General features: G+C 38.8%; 3 protein-coding genes across 4 annotated transcripts; all 3 read right to left on the bottom strand.

The window, feature by feature from the left end:
- Positions 1-218: 218 nt before the first annotated feature.
- fdxr (ferredoxin reductase) lies at positions 219-12420 on the bottom strand. 2 transcript variants are annotated; one of them, XM_069664759.1, is made up of 12 exons: positions 12042-12420; positions 11595-11698; positions 7184-7279; positions 6225-6347; positions 5239-5352; positions 5002-5103; positions 4479-4586; positions 4052-4136; positions 1376-1575; positions 1101-1272; positions 832-1005; positions 219-637 (listed from the first exon to the last, which is right to left on the bottom strand). In XM_069664759.1, the coding sequence occupies exons 1-12, from the start codon at positions 12121-12123 to the stop codon at positions 507-509; spliced, it is 1491 nt and encodes a 496-aa protein (XP_069520860.1). In that variant the 5' UTR covers positions 12124-12420; the 3' UTR covers positions 219-506. The 2 variants fall into 2 exon arrangements, with proteins under 2 accessions (XP_069520860.1, XP_069520861.1); XM_069664760.1 differs by lacking the exon at positions 4479-4586.
- Positions 12421-12702: 282 nt separating this feature from the next.
- On the bottom strand, positions 12703-15027 carry LOC138593989 (uncharacterized). The gene is made up of 4 exons (XM_069665077.1): positions 14862-15027; positions 13622-13984; positions 13387-13511; positions 12703-13295 (listed from the first exon to the last, which is right to left on the bottom strand). Exons 1-4 carry the CDS (start codon positions 14935-14937, stop codon positions 13152-13154), a joined length of 708 nt encoding a protein of 235 aa, XP_069521178.1. The 5' UTR covers positions 14938-15027; the 3' UTR covers positions 12703-13151.
- A 413-nt stretch (positions 15028-15440) lies between these two features.
- On the bottom strand, positions 15441-24417 carry narf (nuclear prelamin A recognition factor). The gene is made up of 12 exons (XM_069664694.1): positions 24127-24417; positions 23384-23456; positions 23226-23291; positions 22762-22890; positions 22534-22666; positions 21947-22081; positions 20916-21034; positions 20340-20469; positions 18484-18556; positions 17889-18026; positions 17605-17762; positions 15441-17443 (listed from the first exon to the last, which is right to left on the bottom strand). Exons 2-12 carry the CDS (start codon positions 23438-23440, stop codon positions 17196-17198), a joined length of 1386 nt encoding a protein of 461 aa, XP_069520795.1. The 5' UTR covers positions 23441-23456; positions 24127-24417; the 3' UTR covers positions 15441-17195.
- Positions 24418-24447: the final 30 nt, after the last annotated feature.

Here is a 24447-nt window from a genome sequence, read left to right as displayed (position 1 = left end):
AATCATGACAAACTGGGAGTCAAATCTGGTCAAATGATGAGGGGCATGTGTCATTCTGGCAAGCAAATTCATGTTAATAAAACGTAAGTAAAATATCTCCCAAATTAAGAATGCAGTGGAAAATGTTTCTCCAAGACAGGAATACAATTATATCTGTATGTAATTTATTCAAAATAGACAGAATAATATTACACATTTCATTTTTCACATTTTATGAATTGCAAGTGTATAAAACATTTCTGTAACCATATAGATTTTACTCTTTAACATACATACATTTACAGTACACACTATGTAAATTTATAATAACATCAGTTAGAAAGTCCTCTTTATTCAGGCCAGACATCACGATTGGGGGGTAAACAGTACCTACTATCTTATTGTGTTTGGTCTATAATATGAATTCATTCCATGTTGAATGCTTCTTAAGGCCATTCTGTTCCCATTGTGGTATCTTATAGTGCAAAAGTTACTTGTGTCCACCTTAAACAGTCACTTATCTTCAGTCACTTTTGTGCCTCCTGCAGCATTCCCTCTACAGTCAGTAGTTTCTCTCTGGGTTTCCCGATGGCTTTACCCCTGCTCATTTCCACAGAATCAATCTTCTCCCAGTCGGAGAAAACCACAGGCTTCACTCCTACAGATAATAAAATATGGACAACATACATTTGTATCTTAAATCAAACTTGTGGCCAAATTAATAACATGCATTTCACTTACAAGTATGTAATGTAGACCATGTAGGTGTCACTTTTAGATGTAAAGCACCTTATGAAGTGATGCAGTAACAGGCCTAAAAATAGGTGATGAAAACAACCTGAAGAACAGTACCTCTCTTGTCCAGCAGAGCACTGATGCTTTGTGAACCGGGCTTGGCAGGAGATACATCCAATGTTCCAGAGTCCATGTCCTCCAGCAAGGATCTGGCAGTGTCAAAACTATTGTTCATAGTGGTGGCTATCACCCCAGTGGGCCCCGTTTTCAGCCAGCCACTACAATATAGACCTAGATGAAAAGATGGGTTCACACATTTTTTCAGTTTTTCTTTGTTCGTTCTAACATGCTAAGATGTCTTTTTCTTAGTGGTATGTATCTCATACCTGCAGCTTGTTGAACACGGCCCATGTTGTTCGGGACGATGGCTTTGTGGGAGTCAAATGGTACTGATGGATCTATGGGGAGGCTCTTGTAGCCGATACTGCTAATGACGAGGCCACAGGTCACATCCTCCACTTCTCCAGTGAGCACTGCCCGGGATGAATCACCTGAACCCTGGTTACAAAGAGGAAACCAAAATGAACCAGACCAATTTTTAAAGCAATAGAACATCTTCACGAGGGGCTTGTTGAGATTTAAAAGAAAAAATCCTTCTTACCTCCAGCCTGTTGACCGCCAGTCTGATGCCAGCTGTTCTTTTGCGGTCAGGGTCGGACAGGATTTCAACGGGGCTCCGGAAGAATTTCAAACCCCAGGTGCGGGATGCCTTGTTTCGCCTTTCCTGCTCCTTCTCTCCTGGGATCTCAAGGGCTGTCTTCACCATTAGCTCTGTTAGACGCTTCCTGGGCCTTGGCAAATCTGACACAGCACAGATACTTCTTGTTAAACGGATTGCATGGATCTCTTAGACTCATTTGATAAAAAGAGCCGAAGATACATACTGCGTGAAACTTTATTTAGTTGACACTTATCACTGCTTTCTGGACAACAAAGTATTTAATGGAGACACCATGTATAAATGACATGGCATTTCAGTGCAGCAATTTATTGTTACTTATTAAACAAAAACAGATACACAGATATTGACATATCTGCAGTCAGCAAATATTGGCCAATATATAATCCTGATAAGGCCAGTAACAATCACAGCAACCACTAAGTCCTGTAATGCACATATAGTCATGTGAGAATGGTTTGAAAGCTCCTGAAGACTTTTTAATCCTGATTACTCTACATGACCTACAAAAGCAAACTAGACCACCAGAGACAAGATAAATTTCTTCTATATGGTTACTTTTAATGCCTGCAACTGCTGGCAGGGGGTAGGTGTCAGACGAAGCGATTAACTGCACGCTGCCTTTGTCTACATTTTCTAGGGCAAACATTTTAAGTGAGTGATACATATGACTGTTAAAAATGAGACTTTTTGTTAAAAACCACCCGTTAAGCATGTTCAGGACAAAATCAGCAAAGACATAAGAGGTACAGCTTTGTCCACAGGGGGCGCCAAAATCAACACAAACCAAAAGTTCCTCACAGGAGCTTTCAGGCAGAAGCGAAAAAGATGTCAACAGAAAAGCAGCAATTAAAAAAACATCATTTCAACTTTACAAATTTTGGTCAATTGTTAGCACCAGTTTGACAAGTGTGTTGCTTCTAATACACCTAAATGCTCCTTGATTATGGGGATTCTTTTCCCTAACTTCATTCAAGAGCATGATGTTTTTAGTTTTAGAGCATGATACATTGATTTCACGATCAGATTTTTTTAATGCTTTCCTTCAAAGCCCTTTCCTTGCTCTCAAGTAGTCCCTGCTTGTGCATTTACTGTGTGCTGGCATTTAGATATATTGTTGTTGTTGTTGTTGTTGATGATGTTGTATGCACAGATTTCATAATCTCCAGTTTTAGTCATCCTCCGTGCACTCAGGCCTCTGTGCACACACAAACCCATCCACCAATTGTATGTTTAGTGTCGACCAGTGAAATAATCCCTGCCTTGTTGCCTGCGCATAACTTTATTTTTAGAGCATTTTCTCTTTAATAGGTTTCCTCTACAGCTTAATTATGTGTACCATCCTTAAATAAAACTTGAACTTAAACTTAAAACCAAAATGTAAAATAGTACTTACTGTGAATAGCGTGTGAAATGTGTGCATATGTGTAGTATCAGTTTTTTAAACACATCCAGGGACCCAAACATCTACATCACTGATTTCTTTTAGTAAAAATTATTCAAGACCCCCTCCAGTGAAAATCAAGTGTTTAATCTTGTAAACATCTGCATGTGGTGTTCTTCATGTGCTACAAGACATATCAGGGACAACATCAGCAGACATCGCCAGTGCATAGTGGGCGGGGCCTATGCAGATTCCAGAATCTTTAATGAGGGAAAAGGAGGAGATGCCTTGGGAGGATCTTTACAAGGTAATTAAACATATTTTGCATCAGACCCAGTTAAAACATCAACAACATTAAAACGTCTTAAAACATGACTGGAGCTGCTCTTTAAACCCACTTGCCTTTAGACATTTCCTGTAACTGCTTTCTGATGGTCTGCTGTGACCACAAAGCAGTCACAAAGGCAGCACATTTAATATTATCAGGCATGACACATTTAGTAGTACTGAAGGTTAGACAGACACAAGCCACAAGTGTCTAATTTCACCCTTCACTTACTGCTTATCATGTTTAACAGAGATAGTATCAAGGTTCTAAGAATTAGCCATGAACTGAGGCAGGGAGACTGTAATCACTCTCTGCCTGAACATGCTGATCAGTATCAGACAGCCCAACATCATTTCTGTAACAAGGACAAGGACCGGCCAACAAGTCAGCTAAATAAAACACAATGATGAAGTCTTTTCTTAACCTGCATTTTCCTATAGTGGCAGAAAACCAGCTTGTGTATTTACTGGTTAAGGGTTTCCATTCCTCTCACCGCATTGAGATCTATATGGGCTACAGGTTGCAATAGGGTTTTTTCCGGCTGTAAACCACAGCACGCATTTCCTCCTTCCTTATGACGTTTTCAACAGTATGCATTTTCAGAGTCAGATTTTTTAAATTTTGTTCTTTCAGCTCTTGTTCTTATCTTATATATTCTGTCATGCTACTTTGGAAAAAGAAAAAAAAACTTGATTTATTTAGTTGTACTTCATTTAATAAATCATTTTCTGTATGTTGCCTATTGTAATGCTTAGTGCCAACTAAAAATTGCAAATATGAAACCTGGTATGACAGGTATGAAACCTGCCTAACTCTTGACAGGAACAGACTGATGAGGCAGTAAAAAGGAAATGATAACCTCAAGAAGAGGTATACAGTGTCTGACCTTTAAGAGCTTCTGTAACTCCTTCAAAATCAGCTGCAGCCATCTCAGGTCTGGTATCTGGCAGGTTCACCATTTCTCTAAGCTCCTGTAGATGAGGGGAACACAGCATAAAACATGGACGAAAAAAATCATTTAGAAGCTAGAAACATGTTATTCTATTAGCAAATGACTTAGGTGGTTATAAAGGGTGAAACTGCTATACTGCAACTTAAGCAAACCTCCATCATGAATGACAAATATGAGTGAGACTGTTCTGAAGTTAATTATTATCAGGACATCAAACTACAAGATACGATGGGCTGACTTCACTCTACACACCTTCAACCAATCCCAGCTGTAACACCATAAAGCCACATGTTGGCATTGAAAATGTATGAGCAGCTGAAATAGTAAGCATAAAGTAATGGATAAATGGTCTACCTCATACCTTTATCGTGCAGGCGACCTGTATGGGTCCTCTCCTGCCAACAATCAGCACCCTGCGGACCTGGCTCTCTGCAAGAGCGTCCAGGGCTGGCTGAGTGATGTCGGTTTTCTGCAAAAGACAGGAGAAATGATCCATTACAGCCTCTTGAACAGAGGGGTAAAATTACCATCCCCACCAACATGGGGACTTCTTTAGCATGCTGTTGATTTAGAATGTAGTTTGTTATCAAACACAAAGACATGAAAATATGCCTTCATTGATCTATATTATGTACATATATTATGAGGTTGTTTGAGGCTCTCTGACAATAATTCAAACACTCAGTGATCTTAGCTGTTCTGTTACTCCTCATCAAAGTTGCCTTTAATCAGTGACTGCACATTTCTCAGATCTCACTATGCTGTAAGCAACAAGAAGCTATGTGTGATCTGTTAAGGGATGAACATTTGAGATTTGCTCAAGTCAAGACTAAAATCTCTTTTTATATTCGTATCTTACATCACCAAGGCCGTGTTTTCCTCACCTCTAAAATGTCAATGGGACACAGCAGGATCCTTGCTACATCCAAGGCCACGTTGCCTTGTCCCAGAATGACTGCTGTTTCACAACTTAGGTCTGGACTCAGCTGAATGGCAAAGAGAATGGACAAAAAATCTCAAATAGTAAATGAAGGTGACTGATTTGATAATCTTTTATATGCTTTGAGCTGAGTTTTCCACCCAAGGCAGTGCTGTAAGGCCGTTCAAAACGTACGGCTCACCTCTCCACAGCTGGGTAGCCCATTGTACCAGCCCACAAAGTCTTTGGCAGAGTAAACACCAGCCAGGTCTTCTCCAGGCACCCCCATACTCCTGTTTCCCTCCGCCCCGTAGCTCTTAAATTAAAATAGAGAAAAAACAGTGAACATACACACATCATGAGGACACTCGTTATAAGCAGAGCAATCAGTAACACTCCCTGCTGGAGCCCTATTGTTTTTAGTTCTCATTATTCTTCCTCTTCTTTCTCATTTCTTCTGATCAGTGTTTGTGCATATAAAAACTATAGGACCAAAACTCACCAAAATTCCACCCACCACCCAGGCATGCAAACTGACTCATGGCCTTAAGGTGGCGCTGTAACAGTCAAGTTAAACTTTTTTATAATTGTCTTAACGGCTCAGTCTAGAGTCAAAATTCTTTCATCTTTATCTCTCAGTTAAATGTTTTTGACAGTAGATTCATATACCTAAAACTAGGGATAGACCGGTTATCGGCCGGGCCGATTATCGCCGCCGATATTCGGCATCTTGGCGCATATCGGCATCGGCCTTTTTTTTACTTTTTAAATCCGACGGCCAATAAGAGATCAATTTAAAACTGGGTTATTTTGGCTCTGATGCACATGCTTAAAGGCATTTAAACAAAGTTAAGTTTTGGAGTTTGTATTATTCAAAATTTTGACACCAATATTTTCACTTTTACTGCAAATGAATATCGGCTTCAAATATCGGTTATCAGCCTCCTTGACTACTAATAATTGGTATCATATCGGCCCTGAAAAAACAATATCAGTCTATCTCTACCTAAAACATATTATAATTAATACCATGGTGAGTTATATTTATGACAATGAAGAGTTTTGCCTCTTGTCAATTAAATAAGAAACATTGAAAAGCTCGCCGCTTTGACCCTGATCATTGCTGCTCGCTGCTATTTTGGTGTATATTGACTGTAAAGACACAGCAGTGTGCTCTCTTGTTCTTACCAGTACGACTGCATGGTAGGCTTGCCGCAGCTCTTCAATGCTCACATCCTTCCCCACATTCACGTTACCATAGAAGCTACAGCGTGAGTGTTTGGCCGTTTGGGTGAATGTGTTGATGACGTTCTGAAGAGAAGAGAGTTTAGCATTATTAAAACAAAGGAAGAAAAAGAGTTTCATGGCTCCTATAGTGGTGATTAACCCTCAATAGGCCTCATTTGGCTGTAGCCATAATTCAATCTGTTAAATGTTCATGAAGATTAATGTATTTCATTATAGTACAGGCACCGGTTTGTTGTCAGAGCAATATTAAAAGATTAGTCTGAGGCAGGGTTTTCTAAGTCTTAAAGTGTGGGCCCTTCTCAGACGGAATCAAGACAAGTGTAACAACTGGAAATGCCAAATAACCTATTAACAGCTACTTTTCCCACTGTTGTACTGGGCACTAACCCTTGATTACTTTGATACTGAAGAAAACTTAAAAACATTTTCAAGTTCTTTTGTCATAAAGGTTATGTGGTGTGAGATTTTATAATTTCGTTTTTGTCTGATTTTATATAAGATTAATAATAAGAGTGACAGAATGGACTGCACAGCATGGTCCAAATGTTGCCTTCTTATTGACATTTTTACACTATTAAGTGACTTTTTTTCCCTTTATTTTTATCAGCATTCCCAATGGCTGAACTCCAGTCTGGTCGTAACTAATCTTTCCTTAGACTTTAGTATATAGGTTTATCTGAACTAAAAGCTCATGGCCAGAGTACAAACTAATTCTGTCATCATTATGAAAGTGTTCTTGCTTTGTTTGAAAGCCACACTGCATGACGACTTATTATAATAGCCTCCACATCTACAAAGCTGAAGATGGCTATTTCAAACCTGCTCGTTCCTTATGAAAGTATGTAAATACCCAAATAGTTTAAGACATAAGTCCAAGACATCTATTTAGGATTATAGACCTTGACTTCAGGATGATCAGGGGCCACTCCAAACCTGACCAGGCCAAAGGGAACCGGCAGCCGCTCATAAATATCGACCTCAACATCTTGACGAGCCTGGGGGGAGGAAAAGAAAAGAGAAACACAATATGAAAAAAAAAAATCCAAAAGGCTAGGGGTAAGACTCCCTAAAAGACAATAAGCAGAAGAGATACAGGATAACACTGGTGTTGTTTGAGCTTTTTATTTAACAGTGTGGCTCCTTTGATGGCAAAGCTCTGTGAATCAGTCCAAAACTTTGGTTTATACTAAAATATTTCAACAATTTATTGAATTGATGCCTTGAGTTTTTGCAAAGATATCCATGAGCCAAATAAATGAATCGTATTGACTTCTGTGATTGCATGAATTTTCCTCTCACGCCACCATTAGATATACATTTAAGGCTTTAACTAAAATATTTTAACAACTATTGGATGAATTTCCTTTAAATTAGTTTCACACATTCATGTTCTCCTCAGGACGAGCTTTGGTGATCCCTTAACTTTCCTGGCGTAATGATCAGGTTAAAATTTATGTTAATCCATTACTATGATTTCTAACAACACTTGAAAAACAAAAAACGTTCCCATCAGCCATAGCTGTGTTTTGAAGGTATAGCTAATTTGCTTATGTTAACATGATAACACACAAAGCTAAGATAGAAAAATTTGCAAAATTCTACTAAACATCAGCATGGTAGCATTGTTATAATTTGCATTTTAGCATGCTCACGTTAGCATTTCGCTCAAAACAGCATTAGAAGACAGGAAATAGGAACTTAATATTCTTCTAAGAGCAGTTGGCAGATCCCGCCCCTTTTCGCCTGAGTTGGCACGGCAAAAACTGGGAAAAGTTGTAGTTCTTTTTAGCTCCTACTAGGGCTGGGCAATATTTCAATATATGTCATTAAAACAATATGAAAATGTCTATCGTATGTGTTTTTCTATATCGTCTCTATCGTAATGTCACAAAACCAGCAACTGAACTGCTTCATGGCAATTTGTACGTCATTTTGACAATGCTTTATGTTCTAATCCTTGCACGTCGGAGTGAACCTGGAGCAAACCAAAGAGGGAGCCGCTGTTTATTAACATGGACATTAACGTGCAGAAAAGGACTCAGGCTCAGCCCAAACGAAAACCGAAACTCAGTACTGTTTATTTGTCAAGTATTTAAGTAACACAGGATTATCAAAAAATAGGCTTTAACATAATATACATATATATATATATATAATATATAACATAATATTTTCATAATATAGGATTTTGGCCTGTCGCCCAGCCCTAGCTCCTACTACAGAGTAGTTACTTTTCTAAAGACATGAGCCAACGGAGCACAGGCAACAGCCATCTTTAGAAACCTGTGTAACAGCTTGTGATGGTAACCTCAGAAATGGACCAAAACATAACAAGTGAGCTGCCTATGGGGTCTATATTCACACATCGTCTTTCCAATTCCATTACTGTTATGAAACCCACAACACACATCAAAAACACATTGAACAATGCCGTTTCATGGCTGATGTTTTTGTATGTCGTGTCGCTGGACCAATCACCAACAGGCTTAAATGTAAATGGCAAAAATACCTTGAAGGTATTTTGTTCTTTGTGAGCTTAAACAGCAAAAACTATTGAAACACATCAAATAACAATTTAGAAGATCAGGAGGGAAGGTCAGTGAAAGAAATGGTAATTCAAACTCTGGAGTGGATGTGAGGAAAAAATCATGATGGTAATTCCAGGAACTCATCTAGAGTTACACTGGTAAATTTTACTACAACATCACACAAAAGTACACCAGTTAAAGTTTAACAGTGAGACTTGATGTGACAGAGCGGCTCTGTCACTGACTGTGGGTAGCGCGCACCCAGACACAGACATACACACACATCAAACTTTTCCCTCTCCATCAGTGTCTCTAATCTGCCTGTAAAACTCTCCATTATCCTTCTTCCCCTCTCCTTTTCTGTAGCACGACCAAGGGTGCACACTTGCAAATTGTATATTGTATTGTTAACCTTAGCACAAATTTACACAGCGTAAGGTTTCCTTACCTCGGATATATTGTTTTGGTTGGATTAAGATGGTTATTAAAATGTATAAAATCTTATTATAAAATGTGTTCAAAGTTTAAAAGCTCATGGCACTTGAAATAATAAGATTATACATTTATGGTAAAAGGCCGGTTTGGCAGGCCGGTAAAAAATAAATTACACCATTCACTACGCCTGTGTTTTTCCCAATTGGTTGGAGGACCCTGCAACACTTGTGAATGATAATTTATGCTTGAGGCAACAAAAATAAATTGGTCCTTTGTCTTGAAGGTTCCTGGGGATCGTTGCTGCAGACCACCTGCTGCTGTGGACCTGCTCGACTGCAACAACTACTAACATCAGCCTTCCCCATAGTATCATTATTGTTGCTGCTAATGCTAAATAGTAGACCTGTTGACTTCAACTGTTACAATTACGATTACCTCAGCCTTTATCATTACTCTGCTTCTCTCGCTAATTTATTTATTATTTATTTTGCTATCTTCACCCTAGTCTACCACTATTATTGGCATTGTAACCATAAGTATGTGTCTGTTGTTGTTCATGTAACAAGGACATATGTTGTTGTTGTAACAAGAACATATGTTGTTGTTGCTCTCTTTGCCTGTCTCTATCCTGCATCTCCTTCTATCCCATGTTCGGCCCATCCAGTCGAGGCAGATGGCTGTTCAACATGAGTCTGGTTCTGCTCGAGGTTTCTGCCTGTTAAAAGGAAGTTTTTCTGCCAATGTGCCGAATTGCTAAGTGCTACTCATGGTGATTCATGTTGGGCCTCTCTTTAAATAACATAACAAAGAGTCGGTCTAGACCTGGGGTCCGTTTCACAAAGCAGGTTTAGTGAAAACTCTGAGTCTGTTAACCCTGAAATGAGGGAAACTCTGAGTTTTCCGTTTCACAAAGGGAGGTAACTCAAACCAGCGTGCACGCACTTAACTCTGGCTGAACCTACTCAGAGTTGATTGAACTAACTCTGATCAGCTGTTCTGGAACCGAAAACTCAGAGTTTCCTATCTCAGAGTAGATCGACTCAGAGTTCAGGGTTAGACTCAGAGTTTGTTGAACCTGCTTTGTGAAACGGACCCCTGCTCTTTCTGTAAAGTGTCTCGAGATAACCCTGGTTATGATTTGGCGCTATACAAATAACATTTGATTTGATTTGATTTGATTTGATTCATTTGTCTTGTTTTATTTGAATGAGCTGTTTCATGTGCCAGAGTTGTTCGGTTGCTTGGGCTTTGCCAATTTACTTTGAATGTTTTTCTTGTGTAATAATTTTCTCTATTTATTAAAAAAAGTAATATGTATCAAAACTCACACTCTTGGGAGCATGGCTATAAAGATTGGTTTAAAATTAAACTGTAGGCAATAACCAGGCAGTAATTGCTTACTGATAATAAATCTGTTACTGTAAATAGCAGCTTGGTATACACAAAGCAGTCTGACATTTATTTCCTGTCCTACTTATAGGAGGCCTGTGGGGCTTAAAACAATACAATTTATTTCAAAGGTACAAAAAACGTAATCAGTTTGTATTTGAATATGTAATTTACTTATGTGATAGAACTGTAACTGATGTGTAGCATTATACCATTTAAGTAAGTCTACCAAGACTCTTATAGTGACAAATAAAGATGCAATGTCCTGACAGCTTGCACACATTACTGCAGTCTGATAGCAATACGGCATTTATAGTCTGATATATTAACTGGTGTGGGAGAAGAATATCAAGGAAGCATTTAATAGGCTATGTACTAAATACAAAGTCCACAGGACTCTGGAGAACATCCAAGCTATGACAGATGTTTGAATTAAAGACCAGATGTGGTTTAACTTTCAATTACAGTTCAGTTTTCTTTGAATAAGTAACAAATGACACTGTACTAAATGTAAATTTGGCTATGCTCGATATAATATAAAATTAAATTCTTCTTACTTATCATAAGCCCATGTTGGTAGCATTAAATGCAGCGTCTATTTCATGCAGCCTTTGAGTAGAATAGCATCAATATGTGGCATATTTTTAATCAGATACGGTATTGTATTTTAATTTCTAATCTGTATCTGTTGGATATCTAATTAAAGTATAGTTTGGTACAATAGAGATTTGGTATATTTTGAGTCTAACATGGCATTGTATATGGTTTCTCACGACAGCAAATATGTGTATTTCTATTTGTCAGGCTTTTAATGGCTATTTTATACACAAACACAAAGACTTTCTTAATGACAATACATCTACACCACAATAAATGACAATTGAGATGGAAGACCATCTACATCACCAATCATCATTAAAATGCCCATGTGTTCTACTACTACTAAAGCAAAGAATACCTTGATCAAATGCTGGGCAGTGTAGAATCCTGCTGGACCGCTTCCAACAATACACACCTTTGGGCTGCAAGAGGAAAAACATGCCTTTCCACTCTTATTTACACCTGCAGAAACCAGAGATAATTAAACTTAAAGTAATACCTGTTTAATAGACATTGTAATATAATTCCCCTGGCATGTTCATGGGCAACAGCCAGGGGAAAGGTTCCTCTTCGGCTTATGTCAATGAAAAACTCAATGTCAGGCATAAAGTTGGACCATATTACATTGAACAGATATTTGTGCTGCCTAGTACATTGGATATACGCCAAATTGAAGAGTGAATTCACCTCGTAAAAGGTTTCGCATAACAGTTATGCCTCCATACAGGACAACGAACACTAGACATACCAAGGATAATTTTACTAATGCAGCATTGCATACAGAAGGGATCAGAGATTTCCTCACCATCATGAAGTCCACTTATCCATCGACTTGTTCCTGAAGTCCACAACTTTAACCCGGAAAACAGCAGTTTATGGCCGCTCATCTTCTTCCCTGATGCCAGCCAGGCTGTCTGGCGTTAAACCAAAATTAATAAAGTCACTGTGTTGTTTTCGTGGCACTTGTTAAGCACTTGCTGTCACTGCTTTGAGCTTCGGACAGAAGGCAGGATTGAGAGCAAAAGCCAAGGTGAGAAACGTGTTCACAGTTTTTTTTTTTCGCAGACTGTCTCCGTGCTCAACGAGCTAACTGATGCTAACAGCTAACTTTTGCGTCTCGAAACGAATTATTGTTTGTTTTGTAAATATGAACTTTATAACATATATTTTTTTATCATTAGGTTTTCAAGGCAGCACCCTGTGTTACACTCCCAACAGTCCGTGGAACACCGATAATCCAGTGCGTTGGTTCCACATGAACAATGTACATCCCTTTACCTCTTACTACCATATCCTGACAGTTTACTTTAACCAATAGGTATCTTAATTATTTTGTAATACGATAATCTATCCTATTTGACAACAATTATTTTCAGTAGTTGGTCTGTATTCAACTCCTCCTCCAGGATAAGTAAGGATGCAGTAGTAGCTTAAAAAGTATCTGAAGACTTTAAATAGTAGTACAGTTGAAAAAAAAAATTACATTTAATGTACATATAGAACAAGACACACATTTGTTCCAAATACAAAATCTTTGGATGACCCACACAGACAACCCATAGAAAAAGCATACGGCATAGCTCAATAGGTTTAAGCGCACATGTAATGAACCTTTACAGGAGAGTATCATAAGTTTTTCTTCACCAACACTGTTAACATGCATCACACATGTACATCCCGCATCAGCCAGGATGTGGTAGCCCTGTCAAAAACATATCTCTATGAGAGGAAATGAACAGCAGAGCAAGATGAGAGACACCTTTCCTGGGTTGTGAACACAAGGCGAGCTGCTAACTCAAAAATATAGGCCTATAATCTATTACACACCCTCTAAATGATACATTCACTGTAGTCAGTATTAACTTTTCCCAAGACTCTTTGTATCATCGCATCAGCATCTCATCAACTCTTAGGATTACAGAATGCCCCTGGAGTCCAGGCTGTCTGCTGACGTGTTTAGGTATGCACGATGCTGAAATGTCTGCTGAGGAGAGACGGGCGGAGGCCTGGTAGCTCTAGATGTCCTTTCAACTTCGGCAGGTCTAAATTTCATTTTGAACTGTAGAAACACAAAGAAAAACATTAATTTAATCACCAGCATTGTTTTTGCATGATTGAGAGGAGGTCCTACTTCTTACAGTGGTACTTACTCGGTTGCATCTCACAATGAGTGCTCCAATGAAGAATAACAACACAACAGTGCATGCTGTCACAGTCAAGGCAATGATGATGTGATCCAAAATGTGGTACTTGCATTGTTCCTTGGGAGCTTTTTCTGTGATAAAAAGTGGCAACAGAAAAAAGTTAAATCCAGGACAAAAGAGCAAGTAAGCATGAATAGACAGTGTGTTCTCATGTTTAAACTAAAATAGCAAGTTCTCTCACCTCTGAGAAGAATAATGGTGCCTTTGCCCGTCTGGGTTACTTCTGTCCTAGTCCTTGGTGTCAAGTAGCTCCAGCTGCAGTAATACACATCTGTGTCCCCCAGCCCCAGCAGAGAAAACTGCAAGCTGAATCCCTGGCCCTCACTGATCTGCTGGGCTGGAGCAACTTGAATTCGGCCTGTAAATTCTGCAGCAATAGTAGTCTTGGTAACTACTCCGTTGTCCAAGTTCAGGTACACAATGTTCCTGTTGTTGAATTGCCCGTACAGGGAGAACCCCAATGCATCAGGCAATGATGTGGAGCATGTGATCTCAGCAGATGAGTTGACTCTCATTAGAGAGATGGACAAGGGATCTTGAGAAACTAAGACAAAGAATGATGAATTGTTAATGACTTTTTAAAACTACATTTAGTTACTTATGCCTCAATAGAGTATTTTCATTTCATGCTAACTGCACACTTTTACTCATTTCAGAGGGAAACATTGTAATTTTACTGCACTACATTTATCTTACTTTTTAGAGCATAAATAACATTTACAGAATACCATGCTTTGTTAAAGATTAGACTAGTGGTATCTAAACTTTATTGACTTGTGATTTTTCACAGATATCAAGTGTTCAAGTTGGGGCTCATTTTGACGGGTCAGATGTCTGAGTTGTGAGCAGTTCTACCAACTATGTCTTATCTGGTTTAATTTAGTTTCCAAATAGGTTAGGTTATGCCACAGTTTACCAAAAGCAAAGATAAAATAAAACTTCAAAACAAATCTGTACTGGTGAAATGTTTTTTCTTCTTCCTGTTCCATTTACCTTCTCGCAACCCACTCAGATTTATCATGTGGCCCACTGGAGGGGTGCACATTTTAAGGTGCAAACCACTTGACAAAACTACAGTACTGACATAATATAGTTAGAACTAGCCTTACCTTGTCTATGTAAAATTCTTATGTATCAGGGTGACTATTTCCTGCAGAACGAGTACTGTTACTTTTCTTTTAAAATAACATTTCATGAAGTACAATTTTAGACTAAGAACTTGTTCTATTGGCACTTTCACTTAAATTAAAAATAAATGAAGATTTATTTTTCACTGACTGCTTTTACAGAAACTGCTCAAACAGGATGAGGCTGCAAGCAGGAAAAGATGACTCAGATTCAAAACATGAGCATTGTTTTAGATCTTCTGTAAAAACTTAAATACATTTTTTTGCACTTATTTCTCTTAGACACAAACTCACCTATTTCGGCACTAAGTATCACTTCACCAGACATGCAGAGTAATCCCAATACACAGCTCCACCAATGGGCTTTCATCCTGTAAGCTGGGCTGCAGGCTGTCTATCAAATACACAGCTGCCTGACTGACTAAATGGGTTGACTGTTGCATGAAAGCTTAAAAAAGCAGCGTGGTGAACAAAGGAAATGAGATGTTACATTGCGTTTACCTGCTGTATGTCCTGTTCCTCACCAGATCAAAGTGTTACTGACATAACTGTACTCAAAGACTCACTCCATGTTTCAAGTATTAAAGTCAATGCTCTTAAATAAATCATGCGTTGTTTATGGCAGGTAATTCATAGGGAAAGACACCCAGCTCAGCTTGTGTCACCCAATTATTGTCTATTTTAGATCATTAGTCAGTAGATAGTTCAAATTAAATAGATACAGTGGTTGTATATTTCAACTAATTTAAAAAAAGTATGATCAGTTTTTCTTTGTTCTTTCTTTGCATGTGATTATCATGCCAAGTGTCATCGAACAACACAGGTCTGTTTTGAAAAATGAGCAGACACTGTATTGTCATAGGTACAGTTTAATACATGTTAGGTGAACAGACCGCTGGTCTTTTGATTGTGCATTGGCCTCCGTGAACTTCTTCTGCCTAGTGTGTGCTAATCATCAACATGAGACTGATCAAAAGATTCCCTTTTAGAAACTAACTGAAATGAAAGCATGATAATTCCTCAAAGATGTTTTTTAACATGAAATGCACCAAATAATTAAAGCGTCTTCTTAGAGTTGTTGCCGACTTAAAGTGATGTCAAGACGCCAGTAAGACAGTACACTTAGCTGCTGTTAGCAAGAGTAAAATAAGGACAGAACACTTTACCTTCCTTTTAGTTTACAAATTAAACAAACATGACACAACATGTTAGTGAGCTTTGGAGGTCATAGTAGGTGAATTTCTTGACTCTGGCTCCAGCTCAGTAGTTACTGCACAGAAACCCAAGAATATTTTTCCAAAACCCATTCCTTTAAACTGTTGTTTTTAATATTTTCTGTGGACCCCTAAAAACAATAGCAATAAGGATCAAAATAAATGAGACAATAAAGGTTTTCGTTTGATGACGTGGTAAACCATTGCTGTGAAAAAAGTCTGAACATAGTAAAAAAAATAAACCAAAATACAGGTAAATTCAAATTTCAAACTGCCACATGTGATTTCTTCAAATTGCTGAATTTGTACGTCCAAAAATACAAATACTGGTTTATTTGATACCACTGATATCAAAGGTAAGAAGCAGCAAACAAAAAGATCTTTATATTCTCAAGATTTCCTTCATCTAACCATGTATGTGTTTTTTGGTATAAAGAATACAAAGAAAATTAAAATGCAGATTCATTTTTGGCAGTTGTTGTCATTGTCTACTGAACCTCAATCACAGAGACTATTGAAATGAGCAGAGAAATTTGTTGGAATATTTTTGTTCTTAATATGAATGTTTGATCTCGTAAAACAAAGAACAACAACATTTAACTTAAAAAACACTAGTATTTGGAATGGGAACAATGTTACAAAACAAATGCAATAATCATATCCATTTAAAAAATGACTATGATTTTTCATGAGGATGGATAAACCAAACACTGGGCTGGTACTTCCACATGACAAAATGACTCACTGTCTGTTAATTTAGTGCTATTAAAAGTCCTCTAACTTTTTGAATCACCCAGCAGCACTTCTTCCCTTTGAATATGAGTTAGGACGGTCACACTGTTGCATAGTTATCACTGTGTTTGACGACAGTGGAACAGTGGAGACAACTTAAACACCAAGTAAAACAACACATTAGACCCCTTAAACCCATGTTCTTGGCCCACAAGTGCAGTTTACCAGCTCTAGTTGTGCGAAAGGCTCGTTAGATGTTTCCTTCGTGATTTATTGCTCTGTACACACATTGATATAAATAGTTGACACCTGCTACAGACTTCCTTATTTCTCAGAAGAGCTGGTGGATTAGGGGACTTTGTACCTAATTTCTTTGACAGCCATTACATACAGCTTTTTGACATCACTGCTTTAGTCTGCATTAAATGAAAGTGCGTGTTTTTCCGGACTCTAAACCCTCATACAGTCTCAGTCTCAGGCTCAGATTCAGCACAGGAGATCCAGATTGATGCAAACATCCCCCTCCTGTGTCCACATGGGAGAACTGCACCTGTTGAGACTTTATTGGTCCTTGGCTTGTCCTTCATGTTCCCAGCATGACCAATGTGATGGTCTAATCGACAAAAGGCAGCCTCCATTCAGCTTCCTTCATGTCTTAAAAGCAAACATACTTGTTTTTTCCTCACCACTGCATGTGCGGGGGTTGTGTGTGGACCTGACTCTCATTTGTGTACTTGGTGTGCAGGAGTGTGCTGGCCTGTGGGGAGTCTTGGCCCTGCAGCCAGTCTTGATAGAGGGTGTGCAGGGTGGGGTTGACCTCTGGGAGACAGACTGGCAGGCTGCTGTAGGCCTCTTCCATTTGCTGCACCAGAGCTTTATCAACCCGGCCGACCACCTCGCTCTCCGCCTGACCACGACCGCTCAAGCACCCTGAGTGGAAACATGACAGCCATAAGAAGGGTTTATCAGCTGCTCTGGGTTGAAGGGTGTTGTTTTAAATCTTATTCAAACCCTTGTAACTTGAAACCAGGACTGTTAGAAATGATAAACAATGTACATTTCTAAAATCATATCTGTAGTTGTGGCGTTACCTCCTGGGCAGGACAGCACCTCCACGAGCTGATAAGGCACACGTCCCTTTCTCATTCTGTGAACTAGAGTCTGGATGTTCCTAAAACCATAGACAGCAGCAAACTGCAGCAGAGTTTCCCCGTCCCGCTCCAGAGTCACTTCCTGGAAGTCCCTGTTCCTAAAAAGCCAACATGATATGTATGTAAGAGCCATCACATGAACTGGAGAATAAAAGCATGGCTTCCCTCTTTAAAGCTAGAGCACGTTACACCAGAATAGGTCGCAGGGTTCCAGTGTGTCTCACCTGAGGGTCTTGTATGTGATCTCATGAACTTCCAGACCAAAGAGCTCTTTGGCTGCATGTTTGAAGATGTGTTCTAAGAAGCCTTCAGAGCCACGGCCCTCATGTCTTACTGGTGTCAGGTCTCCAGTCTCTCCCAGCCTGCAGGAATAATTAGTCCACTTTGACAACCACTCAGTCAACAGATACATTAGAAAGCTGGATGCTTTCTAAACCCCACGTGGGGTGGTAGGACAAAAGAGTCAACCAATTCAGGGAGGGAGGACAATATCATTATCATGTGCAGTAGCAAAGTATTCAAATGTAGACTTGTGTGTATTGCTTTAATGGGCTGCAATGACAATTTTGAAAGAAAATGCACTGCGCTTTTTTTTGGTGCTTTTCTTGTCTTTTGACCAAACACAGCACTATATATTACTGCAACATTTACAAACAGCCTGCTATGCAAGGTAGCAAGCCGCCCACCAGGGTCTAATGTAATTTCTAAGTTATTCTTTGGTTTAAAAATACCAAGTAAATTTTAGTTGTTTGCTTTTATTTTCCACCAAATACAACTTTAATGATGACAATCATCAATGACACTAATATAAATACTCACACGTGGTCCAGTGGAACTGAGTCCAGCTGCTCCACTGAAATCTTCTTCTGCTCCATGAGGTGATAGATCTCCCCTGAAACGGTTTATGTAACATGTATTATTATTGTTATGTATTTGGTTGAACAGGCAAATGGAAATATGATTGGTAACTGATCTCAACTGGCAAAATATCCATTTGAATGCACACTGTAATATAGTTTTTTTTCTTTTTTTGGCAGCAAAGATAAAATTACATTACTCACTGAAGAGACAAAACCTGATATACAAATAAAAACATATTAAAATAATCATGCTTACAATCATAAAATACACTGAGATGCACTGTGATGTCAGGTGTGAGCTGCTGCCTGTTACAAACGCATATTAACACAACAGTGAGGTCTAAATGGGACAGAATCAAAGTTTTGCGGTTGTGTGTAATGTTTGATGTTGAGTTTTCCATACTTTTTTCAAATAGCTGAGACATACTGCAGTGTGATAAGAAATTGTGAAGGCTCTATAATGAATTATAATTAGAATTTATCTTAAGGGTTCACTTGATTCAAATGTCTTATATTGAGTATCTTCCTATGTGTATCTACACTCTTGGGTTCACTGGGTCCGTTCAATGGGTCCGTTTCACAAAGCAGGTTCAACAAACTCTGAGTCTAACCCTGAACTCTGAGTTTATCTACTCTGAGATAGGAAACTCTGAGTTTTTGGTTTCAGCTGATCAGAGTTAGTTCAGTCAACTCTGAGTAGGTTCAGCCGGAGTTAAGTGCGTGCATGCTGACTGTAAAAAGTCAGCATTAATGGAGCCCCGACACCACGATTCACCATGGCAACGGTACACAAAAAGAGGTCCTCCTCCGTCACACCAGTGAAGCTCGAAATCCTCATGCGGACGTTCAGCGAATACGAGCATGTTTTTAGAAAAATAAAGTAACACGGCTGCAGCTGCAAAAGAGAGAGAAGCGGCGTGGGAAGAAACTGCTGCTCGAGTAAACATGCAAGTTTGAACTGGTCTATTTATTTAATACTTAATCACGACCGGAAGCTAAAATGTATATTAATTTAGGAGCAATCCAGCGGGAGAAAAAAACATACATGGAAACAAATAAAAATAAAATACCAGAACATCATTCAAAGGTGCGGCTCAGGCAGAACAGGCTCATGGCTGAACCTCACTTCAATCATATTTTAAATATTAAACAGATTAAATATCATTCAGTGGCTGTTTTAATGTGCATTAGCTTTATCCCTAAGATGATGCTGACTTCACATACATTATAATTCATGTAGATTAAACTGAATGTTTTAGTTTAAAAAAAGAAATTCCAATAACTTACGGCGTCTCTCGCTGCTCTCGGCAGTGGTGGTGGAAAATCTAAAAATGATGACTTTGACACAGATTTGTCTTTTGATTTTTTTATCATAATTATAAAAGACTTTTACAAAGGGGTCAGAGCAGCACAGAGATGCAACGTTTATTTTTTTTATTTGTAACCGCTCAAACACACGCGTGAGACGGGCTGAATGAATGAGGAAGTGAATGAGGGTTTTATATTCTAGAGGGAGGAGACAGAGCCAAACTCTGAGTGTCCTGAAGAAAACCTGCTCCCGACCAGGTTAGGTTCACAGACACAGTTACCATAGTAACCAACTCAGAGTTAAAGTTACCTCTCTTTCTGAAACGGCAAACCCGAGGTTTCCCTCTTTCAGGGTTAACAAACTCGGGGTTTTCACTAAACCCGCTTTCTGAAACTGACCCCAGGCCTCTAAATAATATAAGCTGTATTTAACACAACCTAGAAGTAAAAAAAAAAAAACATTTGCTTGGCTCAGGGCAGCAGTGTGTGAGATAAGGAGGGCTGTACCTGATGTGAGGACACAGTCCACATCTCTGGTCTCCAGCAGGCTGTTGTAAAACTCTTCTCTGACAGCCTCTAACTTTTTATCAAAACAGGGAGCCACCAACACGTGGTACACTTTCTCTGGACTCAGCTTCTGCTGGGAGACAAGGCAGAAGATAAAAACAACATAGGAAGGCAGATTCTGACAGAACGTCTGTTATATTATTACCAGATAAACTTAGTTACACAGTCATGTTATTGCATCATCCGTTTCCAGACAGAACAGTGTTATGCAACTATGTAACCCAGAATACTGTAAACAATTCTTCACTTGAGTAAAGAAAAGCTGCTTCCTTTGTTAAAATGATATTTATATAACTATTTCCCTTACAAATAACATGTTCATCACAGATAAAGATGGTTCATGATTTTATCGGTACACACACAAATTGCACAGCTCAATATTTCTTTTAACTTATCCCACCTTTTTATCTGTAAACTCCAGCTTTCACCAACACTGCCACTGTGTGCACAACTGTTAATGTTGTTAATAATGTAACACACTAAATGAATTTGACTGTTAAAACAGCAAACCCTCACCTGCTGTTTGGAGAAGTAGTCTTTGACTAGACAGCCCATTATTTGCTGAGGTGACCTGGCTGTGCAGATATGAGGGGTTACCAAACTGCCCAGGACACGCTCAGAATAGCGGATCCAACCTATCAACAGAGTAGAAAACATCTCAAAAGATATCACCATTAAAAGATACATAAGAGAAATACAGTATACAAAGCTTTATGATGTACATTGTCCTTGCCAGTACAGTTGTAAATGGTGATGTCCCTCATTTGAATGTTCTATGGGGATCTAAAGCGATGACAATTACCTGACTTCTTCCTCATGTACTAACATTATTAATGTGTGAAAAGTCCTGTCTTAACTTCAGTTTGGCTAAAAACCACCACACACAAGCAATAATTTAAAGCTTAAATGATTAGTGAATTAATAGATTTTTCATTCTTCGTTTCTAAAGTAAAGAATAATCAAAAATGTCAAACATAATCAGCTTACAGTTCCTGAATCATGAGTATATACTTCTACTCTCTCTTTTATATAATCATAAATGCAACAGACATTTCATTAAGGCTGCACCTTCGGCTCTGGAATTAAATAATGGGAATGGTTTTCTGACATAGTAAAGACATATTATAAATGTATTTGTTGGCAAATGTTTCCTTTTCTGAGGTTGAGCAAAACCTCACGTCAGAACCAGTGAAATGGAAGTATACGCATTTGTTACTGAGCAAAACAGGAGAGCTCATGAAAGTCCTTCACTTTCTCTTTCTATCTCTGATGAAGGGAGCGGTTAAAGAAGAGCTTTCTATCTTTCCCCAACAGCACGTTACTGCTATCTATACTTCTAAAACAAGCTGTCGACTCATATTCAGCACACAACATGTAAATTAGATTGTATAACTTGGAGCCTGAGAAGCAGCAGAGACAAAGGAGTCAAAAAGATGAAAATTGAGGGAAATAATCAAGGGTGTTCTGTTGGCTAGAATAACATTCTGACAGGCTGTATAAAAAAAGTTAATTGGCATAGGAGGATATGAGAAGGACCGTAGTTTTACCTGGGCAGGAGGAGGTGAACATCGGCAAGGCATTGGAGTCGTGATGCCTCCTGCGATACCTCTGAATAAACTCCTTCTGACTCTCTAAGATGCTAAAGCCGGCTGCCAGAGTGGTGTCAAACACATACTGCACTCCTGCAGGGAAAACACAGAGGGATGAGAACAGAGAGAGTGGGGGAGAATGTTGAGATGATAGATGCAGATGAGTAGGTGGAAGTTTCTTTACACAATCCTTAAAGAAATGTCTCTAATTGTTTCAGGAAGCTAGATTTCAGAGTTTGTATTGCTTCAAATACAATCTTAAAATGAAACAAATAAAACAAGCTGTGAAAATAAAACTCCTTCTTGATGACAGACACTAATAACATAATGATGCACAAAATCTGATAGAACTAAGTGGTCAGTTTTTAAGGGATATTTTAGGTGTGGTGTGGATCTTTCAGTGGAAATGCAGACAAAAAAATCTTTAACATAACAAAGGAAAAATTTAACAAGACTACCACTTAATATTGTGCAATGCGATGATTCACAAGATGCTTTGTTTTGTGACAGCTAAACATCATTATACATGAATCCCACTTGCTCACCTAAACTCTTGAGGAAGCTGCAGAGTTTGTGGGAAGCCTCAGTGACGTCCAGGCCAAACTTCACCGCAAAGAAAGGCAGAGACTGTGGACACACCGACGCGACCAGCACCTTGTGCTTTGACGCGTCACACTTCTGACAGAGAAACAATGGGGACAATGTGAGATATTGCCTAGAGTTCAACTTTCTGACATCTCAGGTTTCAGTGGCTGACTGGTTGCTCGTTGTACCTTATTGAGTGCCAGAACCTGCTCCACTTCCTCCAGGCTCTGCTGAGAGATTTTCAGACTCTCCTCCTCCGATAAGCAGCCATCACAGGACAGACAGGCACTCAGCAATAGCTGGGGTCCTTCATGCACCTGAGGGAAAATTGGCAAGGGTACGCCAGGGATTTAGTAGTGGATTCCACAACAAGCAAGAGACAGATTTTACAATGAATAATAAAAAATTAAGAAAAGGATCAAGATATCTTTTAGACTAGTCTATAGTAAAGTCTATAGACCTTAGTCACTGGACCCCACACTTACCACTTAGGATTTTATGGAAGAGAACAGTTGTTTCACAGTCTGAATTACATAATCTAACACAAATGAACTGAATTTGGAGTAAATATAATTTTAATAAATAATGTAATCAAAAGTTTTTTGCCACATCAATTGATCGTAAATATAATTGCGGAGTAAACAGAAATTACCTGTCCATTGACTTCATCTCTCTCCTGGTGTGAGTTGGCACCATCTTCGCCCTGTTTCTTGTTGCACTGTTTGAGAAAGATTCAAAAAGATCAAATTCAAGGTTGAGATCAACATATATAAATAGCATACATAACAGCTGACTGATCTAAATATTCACCTGTTTGGTGCAGTTCTCACACTTTTCCTTGCGCTTTGCTATGTTGACCTCTGACATTTTCCTTGACGGTTATCTGTAAATTGAGGGTGACATTTAGCATCCCTGTGTTGTTCGGAAGCACTGTTATGATGACTGTGCCTGCAGTCTGCTACTGTGTGTTGTTTTGTCAGCTCCACCCTCCCATGACTTTCACCCTGGCCTATCACAAACAGCACATTTATAATGAACACAACAGCTCAATAATGATGGGGAAACACAAGGGGAAAGTGACTATGAACAAAATGGTATCCTGTTATTAAGAAATCAAAAGGCTCAAGTTAATTATATACACAGTTGAAGAAAAAACAGCCACAAAGGCCATTACATCACATTATGTTGGCATGAGGAGCTTTAAAAAAAAAGATGGGCTGGAAGCTGACATTTATTATACAATTTAAACAATTAGTCACGAGCCAATCATGTAAATTAAATTATTAAAAACATTTATTTTATGTGGTGAATCTTTAATTATAGTTATTGTTAATTTAGTCGTGACTAGCTATAAATATAGCATACATTTTTTTAATGCAGTGTTTACCGTTATTAGATAGCTATGAGGGTTTTTTTTTAAAGCTAACTATGCGATTTTCATTACAGGCCTTTTTTCTGATGTCGGGTAATTCATTATTTGTGTAACTGTGAGTTAGTTCAACAGTATCAGGCCCTATCTTAACACTGCAAGGTCGAATGTTTAGGTAACTTACCGGCCGGTTTCTATTTCAATGCCCTTTCACACAAAGACGTGGAGAAATGCAGAGGACAGTCAAAAGAGCAGCGCTGAAAAGAAGATAACCGCACTGATACACTTCACAGCAGGTGAGGACAACAGTTACTCAGCACTCTATCAGTCTTAATTCAAGTCGTCTGTGGGCGGTGTCATCGCCACTGGTCGCTAAACCTAGGCGGTTATTTCATAATATACAACTTTGGCTTGGATATACGCCTGGGATTCTAGTTTTCAAGCCAGTCATGTCTATGTACGTCCGACTCCATTGTGTTCTCCCCCGGTGAATCTACGACGCATG

The sequence above is a fragment of the Semicossyphus pulcher genome, unplaced genomic scaffold (assembly GCF_022749685.1).
Source record: "Semicossyphus pulcher isolate SPU_LCO1_2020_fin unplaced genomic scaffold, fSemPul1.0.p SCAF_16, whole genome shotgun sequence".
NCBI classification, from domain to species: Eukaryota; Metazoa; Chordata; class Actinopteri; order Labriformes; family Labridae; genus Semicossyphus; species Semicossyphus pulcher.
The sequence above is the reverse complement of the archived record's forward strand: the minus strand, read 5'-3'. Positions and strand labels throughout refer to the sequence as shown.

What these genes read in the sequence shown, in the direction of transcription:
- fdxr (XM_069664759.1), bottom strand. Translation starts at nt 12,123, where the DNA reads ATGAGCGGCCATAAACTGCTGTTTTCCGGGTTAAAGTTGTGGACTTCA. An exon ending in GTCCCATTGACATTTTAGAG is followed by an intron (nt 4,587 to 5,001) that starts GTGAGGAAAACA and finishes TGTCTTTTGCAG; the next exon opens with AAAACCGACATCACTCAGCC. An exon ending in AGGTCGCCTGCACGATAAAG is followed by an intron (nt 4,137 to 4,478) that starts GTATGAGGTAGA and finishes CCTCATCTACAG; the next exon opens with GAGCTTAGAGAAATGGTGAA.
- LOC138593989 (XM_069665077.1), bottom strand. Translation starts at nt 14,937, where the DNA reads ATGAAAGCCCATTGGTGGAGCTGTGTATTGGGATTACTCTGCATGTCT. An exon ending in GATACTTAGTGCCGAAATAG is followed by an intron (nt 13,985 to 14,861) that starts GTGAGTTTGTGT and finishes TCTTTGTCTTAG; the next exon opens with TTTCTCAAGATCCCTTGTCC. An exon ending in TCATTGTGAGATGCAACCGA is followed by an intron (nt 13,296 to 13,386) that starts GTAAGTACCACT and finishes GTGTTTCTACAG; the next exon opens with TTCAAAATGAAATTTAGACC.
- narf (XM_069664694.1), bottom strand. Translation starts at nt 23,440, where the DNA reads ATGTCAGAGGTCAACATAGCAAAGCGCAAGGAAAAGTGTGAGAACTGC. An exon ending in CAGCTTCCTCAAGAGTTTAG is followed by an intron (nt 22,082 to 22,533) that starts GTGAGCAAGTGG and finishes TTTTCCCTGCAG; the next exon opens with GAGTGCAGTATGTGTTTGAC. An exon ending in ACTACTTCTCCAAACAGCAG is followed by an intron (nt 20,470 to 20,915) that starts GTGAGGGTTTGC and finishes GTCTCCCAGCAG; the next exon opens with AAGCTGAGTCCAGAGAAAGT.